This window comes from Anser cygnoides, chromosome 1 (genome assembly GCF_040182565.1).
Source record: "Anser cygnoides isolate HZ-2024a breed goose chromosome 1, Taihu_goose_T2T_genome, whole genome shotgun sequence".
Classification (NCBI taxonomy): domain Eukaryota; kingdom Metazoa; phylum Chordata; class Aves; order Anseriformes; family Anatidae; genus Anser; species Anser cygnoides.
Genome location: NC_089873.1, coordinates 6,342,987 through 6,359,134, shown reverse-complemented (window position 1 = coordinate 6,359,134; position 16,148 = coordinate 6,342,987). Strand labels below are relative to the sequence as shown.

Below are 16,148 nucleotides of genomic sequence, written 5' to 3'. Positions count from 1 at the left end.
AGCTACCATGGCATGGCCGTCTGTGTTGGCATCTGTGGTCATGTAGACATGTGCTGGAAGTCAGGAGGTCTGAAAGTTTCCTTAAGCCGTTCACAATAAGTGATTTAAAATCTTAATCATCTGAGGCAGTTCACTTCTGCTTTTTCATGATAATGAAGCTTAGCACATGATATCACAATCATGAATTTTTGTAAAGCATACTTAGCTCTTCAGAAAAAGTGCTGGATTAAACAACCCTGCAGGCTGAATCCTTCTCTTTGAATAATGAATATAGTACAGGCAGCTGCAAGCTTCTTTAGATAGTCCCGTGAACCCTGCTAAAGCGGAGGCCAGCCTCCATGTCTGTTCAGTCCCTGGCTTCTTTATCTCTACAGCCAACAGGGTAGTTTTATTTTTTTAATACTCTTCGCAGCTAGGAATTACTCTCTGCCAGCCAACTAATTTCACAGGGACTATCCCAGAGCCTTTGGAAGGCAGTGTGTTTTGGTTGCTGCCTATTTCTTGTAGCCGGTAGAATAAAACAAGTTATAAACTTGAGTTAAAGAGAAAATCTCACTTCCTTTAAAGTACACCGCTCCACCACTGGAGCTTTGTATCATCATTTTAGTCTCGTATTACAGATGAGTTTCAAACAGCTGACAATGGGAATTTGGAGTGGAAATGCTGATGGTACATTATCAGTAGTGACAGCAAGGGGTGCGACTTTAATATAAAGTTCTGTCAGCTCCTGGCTAGAAACTACAATAGGAACAACCAGTTCAACCTCTCTCTTTATCTTAACACTTACACTGCACCCATCACAAGTGTTACATATCTCTTGCTGCTGCAGAAAGGGATTTCGTCTTGCTACTGGAAGCATGTGGTACCCTACAACCCTACAGTAAAACCCTATGGGTTTACTGTTACCACGCTAGCAGTACGGATGCTGTTGTAGTGTAGACGTGACAGAAAAGTCAGCTGAAAGCTTTTTACTCTTCATTATGAGAGAAAAGAACGACAATAACAAAAAGTAGCAGCACAAACTAAAATTATTCTACTGAGCAGCGTAACCTGGAGCTATTCCTTGCAACTATCTGCTGGTAATAAGGATTATTTGCCTGAATCCTTCAATGAAGCTCGAAAGTTGGCATAAATACCAATGAATATATTTTTCAAGCTCTTTTCTTCCATGATACCATGATGCACATTCGTTATGCAATTGGAAAGAGATGCCAAACAGAGTTTATTGGACCATATTTCCATCTCACTGCTGTGAGCACTGTGAGTTCCCGAAGGCTCTGGCATCATGAGGACAGTGTTTTCCTAAGACAGTGACTATTTTTCATTCACCCCTCTGTGTCCGGGAGGGAAGCACATCTGAACTGGTGCTGGGAAAACAAATATTATTTGTGGCAAAGGGAACTAGCATCTTGAGAAACGGTAACATGAATTAAAACTCATTAAGTATCAGAACTCATTACTAAGATTTAACTCTATAATTCTCCTTCTTGCTTTAGCGAAGCAGCTTTTCACCCTGAGCTTTTTCAGCCGAGCTCCCTCTGCTGCAAATCTCCCTTAGCACTTTTCTTTTCAGCTCTGCAAAACCAACCATTTTTCCAACGCTTTGCCTTCTCTCATGGCGTGGTGATTTTGTGAAGCTGATAAACATCTGCCTGAAAACCTGGTTGGCACAGCTGAACTCATTTTCAAGTGTGAACATGGGTGTGTAGAAAGCAATTCAAGTTTAACAAGCCATGATGCATGAGGGCATGACAGAATATCAGTCATGATGGTGACCGAAATAAACCCGAGTAGCAGGGAGGATACAGCTCTGCTAAGACTACTGGTGTGTGACCTACATGGACTAAGATCTTCACCCTCCAGCAGGAGAGAGCAGCACGTTAACTCTATGGCTTTGCTGGCTGGCAGACGACACTGCTCTCCCTGATATATTAGCGACATGGCTTCAAAATCCCAGTTTCTGATTTTAATATTGCTATTTATGGAGGAACAAAACTACCCCACCACCCTTATTTACCCTATTTGAATTCATAGTTAGCTTTTCTATGCTTGTAGTATACCCAATGACTATTGAATAAAGGTAATAATGCAGTAGGGTTTCTACAGATCCCAGGTGAAGTCCATTTCTTTGCTGGATGATGCTGAAGAGTCAATTAATTCTTTTGGGGCTCAAAACATCTGATGCCCAGATCTTGTTATCATTTCAGCAGTTAGTTAGCTCTTTTCCCACTTGTGTCTTCCATCACCCCTTCTCTGTGCTGCTTACAAAGTGAAATCACTAAAAATCAGAAAGATTCGTTTTCCCTCAGTGTGGGGTCTAGCAGATAATGACAGTGGTGGACTTATCAGTTAACAGTCATTACTGAGCTGCAGCAACCAACCTCAGACCTTTCCCCTGGTCTTCCCCAAGGCAAAAACCGTGATCCTGATGCTCTACTTGCCTGAAGGGACTGCTGTATGCCAGCCCCCAAAGTTTTGGGATTGCAATCTAAGCATTCATAAATGTAAGAGCATAATCTTCTTTGGGCTTCCTATTTATTGTCAGAATAACTTGTCAACAAGCCCTTATTATTCAGAAGTAGTAGAGTATATGTTTCAAGCAGTGCTATGAAATATATAGCAATACATGCAACTTCCCCTGCTGAAATGTATAGGCTTTTAAAACGAGCTGGGCTGCACACAAAACAAAAACGTCTGTTTCTCAACCCCAGGCACAAATTGTTGCACAAAACACTGAGGATCCTACAGCCTACAGGAAGCAAATAGATCCAGAAGTAAAAAAAATAAATAGAGCTATATCTATATGTAAGATTGATACAATTATTTTTTCTGTGCCTTTTGAAAATGTAATAAAATGCATAAACTGTGCTATGTTTTTTTTTTAAAATTTATTTCTATTGAAATAGAAGTGATGTTCTTCATAGCTTCACGCTTAAAATTACTTTGCTCCCCATGCCATTACATGACAGCAGCTAGTACCCCAAAATCTTTTCCCACTGAAAGATGGGGCTGTCATGATGCCCTGTTCTACTCAGTGCCACCCAGCGCTGAGTTTATGGGAAGGTTCACAGTCCGAGGAATAATTTCAGATCCATGTACCATGGAGTTAATATGCAGTCTGTGTCATCAATATACATTTATTTTTCTTTTCAATATGTTTTCAGAGAGCCTTTCCTGAAAAGGCACTTCTGCATTCAGAAAGGGTCACCAGCTATTGAAGTCTGTGCTGCACTTCATTTTCAAAGTTCAGGTCAGCCGCTTGACCACTCTTGGTGGTGCCGCTTAGCACCTCTCCCCTGGTTTTCGGTTTGTGATAGAGGCACAAGCTCAAGAAGCTCTTTTTACAAAGTTTGGTCCAGGTAAAGCTTTCAGGTTCAAGCTAACCTCTTTGTTTCTGAGTTAGAGCAGACCTATGTTTTGCATATGTTTATAAAAAACACAGGAATTCAGGAGATAGTCGGCCAGTTCCCGTGACCCTGTACGTCTTCAAACAGTCATTTACAGTCCCTTTTTTTTTTTTTTTTGGCCTTATGGTACAAAGCAGAAATGGGGTCAGGGAAGGATCTTTGATTTTGTGAGAGCAGAAAACTGAGGGTGTGTTCTCAGGGTGCAAAGGAACCTTTCCAGCTGACAAACAGTGCGATAACACAAGTTAATATGTTGGCACCAAGACCTTTCTGACACTGGAAATAAAAGGTGATAATTTCAGTCACTGTGAAAAGTTCATGCGGATACCTTCATCACGTGGGACGTATTACGGCGTAACCTCTAGCTGCAGACAGCGGCTATGCCTACCCTGACTGTGACATATAGCTCCCAATTAGTGCTTAAGGAAAGAGACTTTACAGACTGCACACTCACCTCTGCTCAGCCCATCAGGTCCCCGAAGGATTCGGCATTCTTCTATCTGGCCGAACGGAGAAAACATCACCCTGATATCATTCTCATTACACTTCTTCGAAACCATTCCTATGAACAATTTTCTGTCTTCCACAGCTAGAAGATAAAAATAATGAATGAGCAAAGGCCATTTCATCTTTTTCCTGTGATCAATGCTTCATTACCACATCAAACCAAGCTCCAGTCATGTGAGTCTGGCTCTGTAACTGAAGACAAGTCCTAAGGCAAACACTTTATACTTACAACCTCCCTTCCCCCCCCTCCCACCCCCACCCAAAATCTCTCAGCTTTCTTTATCTCTCTGCCTTTTTTTTTAGTGGTGGTTGCTGTTTATATAACATATTAATTGGCTGCCTTAGTCATTCTGCGTATGTCTTCCCCATCACAGCTTCTAAGAGAAAAGCATCCTCTGTTAGAAAGAGTAAAGATATCTTTGCATAGATTTTAATTCAGATAAATTCCCTCACCTCCCTCACGTATGAAAGAAATCATGACAGGGGTGAAGGTGAAGAGGGGATTGTGCACGTAATGATATGAGCTAATGAAAAATATTCCTGAGAAATGTTTTGAGAGAGAGGCTCCTATCTTAGCTTTCAATTTCAACCAGCTTAATGCATGGCACTCAAAAGGCAGACGTGTAACCCACTGCTCTGGAAAAAGAAGACATTACATTTTCCTGCCTTTTTCGGAGTGATCCAGTCCTCTCCCCTCCAAGGGGACACAAGGCATATTCTAGGGCAGCACTTTAACAAGGGGGCTGCATAATGCTTTCCAAGAGCCAAACCCTTTGATTTGCAATGATGCTGAGTTTGCAAAAAAACAACAACAAAAAAAAACAACCCACAACCAAAACATGAAAAAGGTGCTTTACCTGACTTATTGATCGAATTTTTGCCTGTATTGTCGCCAAAATCAGCAAAAGCTACACTGCAGCAGCAGGACTCAGGCGGTCCTGCTAATCAAACTCAAATTTACAGGTCTAAAACTGCGGACTCGTGTCAAAAATGAAACAGGTTCAAACTTAAAGCTCTCTGGAAAGACTTAAAAACGTTAACACACCATCCCATCTATATTAAACCCCAAATCTAAGCGCTTATTATACAGTATATACACCAGTACTTTCTTCTTCTCTTGAAATGGCATGTAAATCCAATTCACTGTTAATGAGTAGACTGTCAGAGTTTGCAGGGATGCAAAAACAGAAGGAAAGCTTTACTCCAGAGAGGCTGCAGTGCACTTACTTATTTCTATTATTGTGCAAATTATTTTTGTAACGAAGTATTTTCATTTCTGGGCCTACAAAAAAAAATAATCTTCTGTTGCTCTCCAACCCTCTCTCCCTGTATTAGTACAAGTTTGTCAAATGGAAAAAATTGCAGCTGAGGAATAAGAAACTGCATCTATTTTCATAAGATTTTATTTGTGTTATACTTCAACACTTTAAGTGCATTTCATAATTTCAACAATAAAAAGAAGAGGTTCATGTTTATTGATCACAAGAGAGGTATTTGAAGTAATTTTTTCCTTAGAATTGTAGAGTTTAAAAAGTATTTGTAGCTTTTATACAGGCAAGCACCGAGACCAGGCATTTTTCAGAATCCAAACCAGAGACCAGCCCCTACAATCTCAGCTTCTTGCTTGAGAAGCTGGCAAGAAAATTGGTGTGAATTTAACACCCTGGAGAAGTTTTTTCTCGGCAGATTCCTCAAGTCTCAACATTTTCATTCACACTTTATATTGGGGTTCCGCTGGCAGGTTAACCCTTCAGGAAAGCTTAACAAACGACGAATGCATGGGATGAGCCAGGTATACAGAGATCAGCAGCTGAACAGTGGGATTGCAGATGAGGCTCGAAGTCGGGATTTATATATAAATAAATGCCTTTCAATGAAACTTTATACCTGATTCATAATACACAATTGGTTTTGGTGCTGCAAATAATTATTTTAAGGATGGTGAAACTGAATTGGCTTGCTCCCAGCCATGAGGAGTGTGTGGGTACTCACCTCTGCTGGTGAGAGGATACCTGTAAATTGGCTGCTTAAAAATCCTACGTCCCCTTGACTAATCTCTTCGAGGAAGGTCTGTGGCCTGCCTGCTCCCTCAACAACAGCCAAACACTATGGCCACGGCACAGGAAAGGGTATGACCAAGGGACTCAGCTGGGCTGCCAGGCACTTGTAAAGATTTCTCATGCTGCAAACCGAGATCAAGCTGGGGCAAGCCCAGGTGCCACCTCTTAACTTCTGCCTGCGTGTCAGCTAGTACCCAGGCAGTTAAAACGTGAGTTGATTTTAGGCTACCCAAAGAGTGACCAGACCCAGCTCTCTCTTAAAAACATCTGCTGGCCTTGTTGGACAAGTGCCTACCATGCAGTTCCAGAATAAGGAGCTGAAGGTCTTGCTTAGGTGCAAGGACAACGACTCAAACCAAAGAAATTCATTCAGAGATTCAAAAAAAATAATAAAAAAAAAAGAGATCTTTCACTGATGCAGGGATCCTCACCCTGCCCTACAAACCAAACAGAAGCCATCAGGGTGCCAAGGAGCCCCCGCCGCTTTTCTACCCCTCCAAAGCAAATGGGAAGTCTTTGTTTTAATTTTCCAAAGAGTAACAGATGACAAACTCCCCACCGGCCTCCTTCAGTTTCGCTAGTAAACCTATAAATATGCAATTGAACTAAGATGATTTGCAGGTTTTCAGCTTGAGGGTGATTTTATAGTAAATTAAACATCCAGCTCCCGTGTACTGTACATCTTAAAAATGCAGATTTCACAAAGAATGCTCAGAGTACAGAAAACATATTGATACGATGACGTGCCCTGCATTCAGTGCTATTAGTCAGTGCTGATCAGCGTTGAAGCTAAAGAAAATTTCTATTCTGTTTTGGCCAGGGGCCCAGCATAAAAAACATTTAAAGGGACAATTGTCAGGCTCAGAATGACATGTTTTCACTCCGTCTGATGGAACATCTGATATTATTAGGCTGAAATAGTTTTAAACTATGTATTCTCACGCAGAGAAAGGAATGCTTTTCTACTTGCTTAAGGCTGGCTGACAGGATTTGTTTCCGCATTTTTGGTCAGCCACTTCTCTCCTTTCTAAAAGGAATACTTCCCTGCCTTGCAGATGTGGTGCGAGAATCGAACAGACAATGGACTGCAAGAAGTATGGCTCAAGTGTATTTAGAGGTTAGCAGCCCCCCCGTTCGATCAGCCAGGCCTGCTGCCTTGCCTGTGCACAAACTGTAAAAAGAGGAGCTCGACATTAAGCCCATGCAACCCAACAAAGCGTGGAGACTGGAAAGGTGCTACCCACTGCTGGCTTCAGAAGGGACAGCAGTTTCTGAAGCTATGTCCCCCAACTATACTCGTCTAAAATTGACGTTTCCAGTCCTAGTCCCAGCTAAAACGTTATCTATTGGCTGTTACCAATGCCAAGAGGTCAGCTCCTCAAAAAAATCACCTCTCCTGGCACGACAGGACAGCTTGTTTCATGGGAGCCTCCTCCCTGCTTTGGACAATAATAGACGGGGCTGTAAACTTCCAGCTAACTCCCAACCCTAACATGCAGATGTCCTCAGCTCCAGCCTCAGGGATGAGAGGAATAAGTGAGCTCTGAGGGAGTGGAGAAAGCCTGGAAGCTGCGAGTGCTTTGGGCAATAAGAGCAGGGGAAGGAGAAAGCTGGGGGAAGGACAGCAGGGCACAGGGGACGGTATTTGTGTGCACATATTTCAGAAACGTTTCACTGCTGCTTGACAATTCTCTCTCCCACACTAGGGTTAGGTTTCAATAATTCAGAATCCTGAAACTAAATGCAAAATTTTTGGCAAGCATTTGATATCATTGCTTTCTGACTCTGTTCGTAGGCCTATTTGTAACTTCTGGCTGTTTTGCACCACTCTGGTGACCTGAAGGAGATACCACTGGCTGCAAATAACGAGCAGGATGAGATGGCTGAGTGCTCCGCACTGATGGAGCAGGAGAAGGCGGAAGGTCACACCGAACAAGGCCTGAATTTTTAGCTATGTGAAGGAAGGTGTGAAACTGCACAGCATCCTGAGCAAATAATTGTGGGATTCACTTCTAATCCTTCCAAACATGTAACAAATGCAGGTCAGCTCTGCTGCCCAGGCAGTTAGTGTGACATATCCAGTGCTGAACCTGCTGGATTTGAGGTGGGATTCTTCTGCCTGAATGTAGAAACTTTGTGTGACGAGCAGCAGACGCCTGTTTTATAGCAAAATGAGCTTTCCTAACTCCATCAAGACTATCTCTGTGATGAGTAGCAAGGGTGCCTCGGTATCATGCTTGAAGAGAGCTATGTCAGCCATCAGAAGCTGGCAGAGGTGAAGTCTGCTTCTGCTGGTGGGGGCTTCTTTCAAACCAGAGCCACCTGCCTTCTGACAGCACTACATTCAACTTGCAGAGTAACATCCTGAAGGCTCCAAATATTTCAGCTTTACTCATTTTGCTTCATTAATGAGCATTTTGCATGAGCATACCCCCATTTGTCAGTTTGCAGTCTGTATTAGATCAGTAGTGCTAACCCAGGAGAATAAAGGGGCAGGGATTTTTTCCTGCATGCTAGAAAAGAATTAAACCTTGTAACAATAATGGGAAATCTGCCCTAAGACTCAAAAAACTTTCCTTTTCTCTAACCCTAAATCCCCAAAATTATGTCCTGAAAAATCAGTTATTTCCCTTTATTATATATTTTGAGGGCTCCAGTCAGTTAAAGAGTGTGCTTTCCACCCAGAAGTTGCCTTCTCTTTTGAGCAAATCAAGAAATAGTTAATGTACAAATGGTAATATATTAATTTTTTTTTCATCCAAAAGGGAAGGGGGGAAAACAGACTTTTTATCCCTATTTGTAAGGCTGTGAAAAACCCTTGCGTACAATCTGTCAAAGTCACACCTGGATCTGGAGCTGCCTGCATTAATTATCAACTTTTCTATGTGTTAGTGCTAACATATGGCATTTAATTACTCCCTCCAAATTGGCAAAGTCGTGCCACATAGAATTTCAGAATTATTTCTTCAAGTTTTCACTAATCAAATAAATAAAAATAAATGATAGGATCACACAAATAACCCCTTGCTCCCCCCCCCCTTTTTTTTTTTAATGGAGAATTTTGTAATTTTCCCTGAAGTGTTGAAGCTTTGATCCATTTAAGAGTATGCTGTCCTCAGGATATGTGCCTGAAAGTATTGACAGTATTCAAATCCTGGTCCAAGAAACATTTAAGTATTTGCTAACTGCATCACGTTAATGGCCACTGACATCTTAGAGCCAAACGTGTTTGTGATTTTCTGCATTAGAGTGCAGGTGCCCCTTCTTTTTTGAAAATTGAAAAACAGCCTTAAGCAGCCAAGTTTTGTGAGTGATAACAGTTATCATGAATCAAGCAATGGTGGAGTCTTTGAAGTCTTGAAGCCATGCTTTTCTGGCAGGTATTCCTTAACTGAAACTTTGTAGATAGGTTAAAATAGCTACCAAGCAACATAAAAGTGGTCAGAGTAGACCTAACAGATGACTAGAACAGGGCACACTACAAAATTAATCATCTGAAAATCTTTCAGGGTGGTACATTTCTCAACAATAAAAGCCTTTTTGAGAATCCTCCAGGGCAGACAAATTAATTAGACCTAAAGGCAAGTCTTTCTCCATCAACTCTAGCTGCTAAAAGCTCAGTGAAACTGATTAAGCTTTGCTTCACCTGCACGAGCGAAGAGTTGGCTCAGACACATGAGCTATTGTTCTCCATCTTCAGCCCCGTACACAGGGATGAAATGGAGATGATTACATAGATCTATCAGCCACCCAGTTCCTACCCAGAAGAAAACAGACCTTCAGGTTGCTAATAAAGTCCTAGTACCACATAAGTGCCCAGGCACTTAGTCAAACATGCCCAGGAGCTGGCTCTTCCATAACTTTCTCCCAGTTCCCATGAGGTGAGCTTGGCCTTTTGTGTTAAGGTATAAGTTTGTAAAGTGATGCATAAAGACAGGAACAGTGATGAGGAATGAGGAGCATTCCATCCTAGCACTGCTGGGCTTGGTTGGTCATTCAGATCTTTTAGTAAGGGACTTTGGATGGGGAGGAGGCATCTTATTACACAGAAAATACTGTTCTTTGAAAACCTCTGTAAGATGAAGGAGACAACATCCCCTTCGCTCAGAGGGTGGTGAGGCACTGGAACAGGTTGCCCAGAGAGGTTGTGGATGCCCCATCCCTGGAGGTGTTCAAGGCCAGGTTGGATGAGGTCCTGAGCAACCTGATCTAGTGAGTGGTGTCCTTGTCTATGGGATCTTTAAGGTCCCTTCCAACCCAAGCCATTCTATGATTCTATGATTCCTGCCACTGAAAGCTGAACAGGTCTCTCCAGCCTTTCACAAGTGCGTGCGAGCCCAGAAGAACTGTAATGAGTGTTCAACCTCTCCCACATATCTTTCTACAAGCTATTCGGAAATCCTGAATAACAGAATTTCTTTAGCCTCTTTGAAACTTGAGAAACACCACTTCACCTATAAAATGTAGTGGGATCCTCCCATTACTCAGAAATCAAAGGGTTTCGAGCATTCCAAAAAAGCTCAAACACCATGGATCATGAAAACCAAGATTCCTTGTCATGCCTTCTTTCTTTTCCCCTTTGAACTTACCAATCTGGTTGAAGGGGTACAGTTTACACTTTGCTATTGGCACAAATAATATACCTCCTCAGATGGATAGCCTGAAGCATATGGGAAACACATGCCAAACAGGCCTCCACCTCCCGCGTGCTGCTGGTTTTTTTTCTATTTTGGCTCTTCAGGCTGCTTGCAAACTCTTGCCTCCTCCACAGATCCTACTCCTACGCCCCGTCCTTCTGAGGAGCTGTGCTATTGTTCCCACCATCATGGTGTCAGTTTGCCTTCTGTTTCCCCAGTCGTTAGAAACGAAGGGTTCACCACCCTCTGAACATGCCTACCAGAAGCATACACACTCTCCAGGAGTCTAAATTTAAAAAGGGTTTTAATTTGACAATGATGATTGCCTTTCATTTGTTGACATGTTTTTCTCAAAATACAAAGAAGTCAAGAAAAAAAAAAAAAGAAAACACCCAATCCCTCATGATTTTCATGCTAGAGATAGGCGCAAGAGAATACTCTGAAGATTAATAAGAGTATTCCCACAGTGCAGACTGGAGTATTATGTAGATAACCCCAGTCTAACAGCAGCAGCGAGGAGCTAATTTACCCTGCTTTGTAAGCGCTGCAGAGCAGGACAGGGTTTGCACAATTCCCCGTAGTGCTTTGCCAATATGTTCAATCTTCTTTAGGAAGAAAAATGAGGAATGACTAAGTAATTCCTTGGGAGTTTACTTCAGCCCCTTGGCTCTTACATTTCTAATTTGCCAATGAACTTGAGGTGAAATTTATTCTTGAAAAAAGAACCTGTGTAGGCTAAGTAGTTCAGAGGGTCCAGGCCAGTCTTCCTGTATCTTAGGGAAAACTTTGCCCACTGCAAGCACAATAAATACTAGGGAGTGAAATTTTGATTCCAGCAGCAGCTCTCACGTGCTACAGTCGTGACTGAAAAGTTTGGTCCTCCTGCTCATTTCCTTGGCCTCTCTTCTGAGCATTCGAAGAAAGCAACAAATTGCTGCTAAAACTCTGTTTGTTGACATCCCAAGAGAGGAAACACCACTCCCTTACAAATGGGTGATGGCTCAAATCTCCCATGCTTGTGGCCAGTTTTGTTTTGAAAGTTGTCATAATAGGAAACCTAGCATAATGTGAAGTTTTAGCTTCCTTCCAAACTTTTTAATCCTTGGAGAAGCCTGAAAATGGGATGCACTACAATTAGCACAAAAGAAGCCTTAAAAAAGCCTTGCGGAGAGATTTAGAGCCCAATCATAATTTACATTTGCAGGTATGTAGATCTCTAAGTGCACGGCTTCTGCCCTGATTACTAATTAATGAGGTGCAAAGATGCCTGTTGGAGGAACCAGCTCTGATTATGTGGGCCTTATGGGAAAAAGAAGCTCTTGCAATCTAAGAAGGCAGATGATATCTTTAACATATATTTTAGAAAATTACAGGAACAAATCAAGGGGCAAAATATACACATGTATATATTTTTAAAGAATCACACACAGCCAGGCTGCGTTACCATCCGATTATCTTATTTCCTTGAATATACAAACCTGGCATGTTTAATAGATTGAGAATGCTGTCTATTTTGCATGTCATATACATCCACTTAGGCAGTAACCTAGTATTCTGAACGGATATTACTGTCATTATAGCATTCATTTTACAATCGTTGAGAGGAATAAGTATACAGAGAGATGCAAGGTGGGTTTCCCAGTTCAGAACTAGGCATATCATTAAAACCTGAATTTGGTTCAGATTCAGAACAGCATCATTCTATAAAACGGACGTTTAGGCAAATATTTAAGGCCCATCAGCTGCTTACACTGTTTGATAACATTGGAATGTTTTTTGCTTCTTTTTTTTTTTTTCCTTTTCACCATTAAAATTTAATCTCCATCTTATCAATATTGGGTGCTCTTGGATCACCTCACTGCCAGGAGTGAACACAAGTGAACAGACATTTGTAGCAAGGTAGGCCATGACATACAGCAGATACAAGGGAAGATCATTTTTCTGAACATACCCTTCCTTCTTTAAAGCTGAGGATAAATGGGAGTTCAGAGCAGGTCAACATCTTTCCTGACCTGTCAGGTACAGGAAAACTGCCTCGTATAATTTTCAGCACACAAGGAGTAAAGCAAAAACTCTCACAATGTTTTGTTTGCTTTCGTGAAAAGAGAGTCACAATTAGGTAAAAATAAATTAAACACATACCATTGGACTTTTCACTATCTGCGGGTTTCATCTGAATAGGATGATGCATCTAAAAACAAAAATGAAAAAGAGTAAGGCAGGTTGGATAGTCATAAAAATCAAGAATCATGTTTTTAATGAGGGGCTAAAGGGATACATGATCAATATTAAACATGTTGAAATGATATAACTTCAAAATAACACCATATTATAGGCTTTTAAGAAATATAAAATGGTAAAGGAGCATTTTATAACCAGGAAGATTAAAAAAATAGATCATTGGGCCCACAGGACTCATATAAAACTTTAATTTGCCATATCTAGTTTCAGAAGACCTCTAAAGTTACAGCCCTCATTAGTTTATGGCATGCTTGGTTTCTGTTTTACCAACTTTTTTTCTTGAGCTCCACCACTGCCAAGACTGAGATGGAATTTTCAAGTAATTTAAGAGCTCGCAAGCATTTCAAACATACTCAAAGGAGTTTAGTTTGACAAATGAACTTTGCTTGTAATTAAAAAAACATGTGCTGATTCTTTCAGGACTGAAGAGGAAGACTTGTGCTTCCTATAATAGCTTCCTATAACTCTTTAGTATCTTTTTTTTTTTTCAATACATTATACATTCATTCATAAAGCTTTCATCACAACACTGTACAATTCTGGCTTCCATAAAAGCCATAAAAGCTCCTAACACTTTTTCCTTTTCAACCTCTTCCTCCATTTGTCTCCTTCTTATTGCAAAAGAAACCGTGTGTAGTGTGCTACGCTGTACATCTCATGGCATCTTACCCTCGCACACCCGAAATGGCGTTTCCTTGGCTTTCATTGCTAAATGAGGCTCCCCCCATCTTCAATTGTTGAAAATTCCAACAAAATTTTCACCAACAGCTTTCTGTTATTTCAGAAATAGAAACACCACAACAGCTGAGTCCTCTTTGGTTAGAGAGTGCATGCTTCTTCTATTGGACATTGGTTATAGTCAGCCATGGGTCCCCTGTGAAGGATTCAGGGGAATTTTATTATAGCTTCTCAAAATCCCTCGGAAAGGGCCCTGCATTGTTTTTCAATGGGGAAGATACTTAAGCCTGAAAACAAAAACAAAAACAAACAAACAAAAAAACCAGAAACCCAACTCTTATTTTTTTATCATTGGGCTCTGCAGAACTGCTGAGATTTGACTGCACAAACCTTAAGGTAGCAGCAGGGCCACTGCCTTTACTCCCTTCAGCAATTCTTCTCCATTTCACATGAACGTGTAAAAATCTGTGTTCTTTCTGCTTTTGTAACATCTATCAGTGCAGCAAAGCTGAGTATTGGCTGAAAATGTCAGCAGCAATTTCATGTTTTTTTATAAAAGACTATTATGACAAACATGATGTTGGAAAACAAAAACAGCTGAGCAGGAGAGAATATCCATGCACTCATATCAAATGCACTTTCAAAGCAGCACAGAAAACCAAATCTGCACTGTTTTTGGTGGAGTCACTTAACCTCCAGGGACGTAGCTGCTAGATTCTTTACTGAATATACAATATTGCTGTGAATATTTCCGTAAGATTTACTCAAAGTCCAGAATGCACTCTGGCCCTACAAATCAATGTATTCCTTGTGCTGCTTGCAAAATTCCCTACTGTGCCCTAAGGAAAAGGCAAAGCCACAAGGTTGATGTAGTCACCAGGATGCATAAATTTGCTTCAGTTTTAACAGTTCTGTTCTCTTTGAATCATTTGTTTCCAAGACAGACTTAAAGAGCCCTGCACTTGTCTGCCACCACTCTTATTTGATCTAATTTATATAAAAAAAAGAGACCTTATATTGTACTCTATCTTCTTTACCTAGTGCTTAACATTTATCCTGGCATCAACAATACACTGGGCACTGCAGGAGACTTTAAATTCATGGGAATGGGATGCAGCATTGTCCACTCAGCAAACAAAAGCTGAACAAGGAAAAAAGGTGCAACTTGCTCCAATGAGCAGTCCACTGCAGGTACTGGCATCTCAGCAGAGCCACAGGAAGGTGAAGAAATAAAGAAAACAAAATTGAGTTGTTTGGATGCATTGTAAGAGGGTGCAAATAAAGAAAAACTGAGGTAGGCAGACATATCTCCTAATACTAGAGGCCCAGGAGGATGTAGGATAATTTCTGATGACTACTAGAAGCATCACTTCTCAGTTCACTGTAAATTTGCAAATATGCAAGTTATAGAAAACCAACCCGAATCCAGGCCTTATATAGACAACGAATCTATCACTCTGCCTAGCTCCATTTTATGTCCCTAATTGGATATACTTTGAATAAATGCAATTTTAACAATGCTAAAAACCTTTCACTTTACAAACCTCTTGAACTAGAGACCTCTGGACGAAACTCATGTAAAGAAGTTATTTTTGCAGTACCACAGTCACCGTGTAAAGATCAGGGTTACCTGGTAAACACAGTTACCACATCAGAAATTATCCTCTTCTGTTTTGCATAATTACCTCAAGTTCATTAAGTCAGTAATCTGTTATGCTTGCAAAGAAAGAGGCATGATTTAACAAGATGTTCCAACTAGGAGTTGACCTGATTTCAAAGGTTCCTGCTGAAAACCCAGGGTCCAAATTCCCTTCTCACCAGCAAGTCTAAGTCAGGAGGAATGCCACCGTGCTTAACAGAATTATATCAGTGCAAAACTAATAAAAGATTCATATCAGGCCTGAAGGGTTTAAACCACAGAATAGCCATGGCAAAATGGATGTGATACACAAACATGGCTTCGGCAAAGAGGATGGTGGAAAAATACATTACTGACAGTTCCCTAACATGAGAGGGCTCGTGTTGAAGCTTGTTTAACCCTGACCATCACCAATTGATACGTTAACAACCTTTAACACTAGATTCAATAAAACATGCCATTTATAACCTGAAATGGGTTTTACAGAGTCACTGGTTCGCATCTCATTATTAAACTCATTGCTGACCTCTAGAGACAACTGCCGTGACAATACATATTATAAGCTCTCTACCCATAAAATATTTAGAAGTAGGTGTAAAAAGAAAGGAAGGAAAAAGGAAAGGAAAAAGGAAAGGAAAAAGGAAAGGAAAAAGGGAAGGAAAAAGGGAAGGAAAAAGGGAAGGGAAGGGAAGGGAAGGGAAGGGAAGGGAAGGGAAGGGAAGGGAAGGGAAGGGAAGGGAAGGGAAGGGAAGGGAAGGGAAGGGAAGGGAAGGGAAGGGAAGGGAAGGGAAGGGAAGGGAAGGGAAGGGAAGGGAAGGGAAGGGAAGGGAAGGGAAGGGAAGGGAAGGGAAGGGAAGGGAAGGGAAGGGAAGGGAAGGAAAAAAGGAAAAAAAGATGAATTATAAGGAGTGAAGTAAGTAAGAAAATTAAAGGGACAGAGACAAAGGCTAAGTAGGTACTATCCTTTCACTCCACAACA

The 16,148-nt window shown here is 41.1% G+C and overlaps 1 protein-coding gene across 11 annotated transcripts in view; it reads right to left on the bottom strand.

Annotated features, from left to right (window-relative positions):
- The window catches only part of CELF2 (CUGBP Elav-like family member 2), a 374,770-nt gene that overhangs the window by 67,209 nt on the left and 291,413 nt on the right, over positions 1–16,148 (bottom strand). For 10 of the 11 annotated variants that reach the window (XM_013185426.3, XM_013185427.3, XM_013185423.3 and 7 more), the window contains 2 exons: positions 12,754–12,802; positions 3,862–3,996 (listed from right to left, as the gene is read on the bottom strand). In XM_013185426.3, the coding sequence (XP_013040880.1) occupies positions 3,862–3,996; positions 12,754–12,802 (184 nt within the window). Of the gene's footprint in view, positions 1–3,861; positions 3,997–12,753; positions 12,803–16,148 lie in introns of those variants that run through there. The other variant, XM_048062540.2, reaches the window with a different exon arrangement.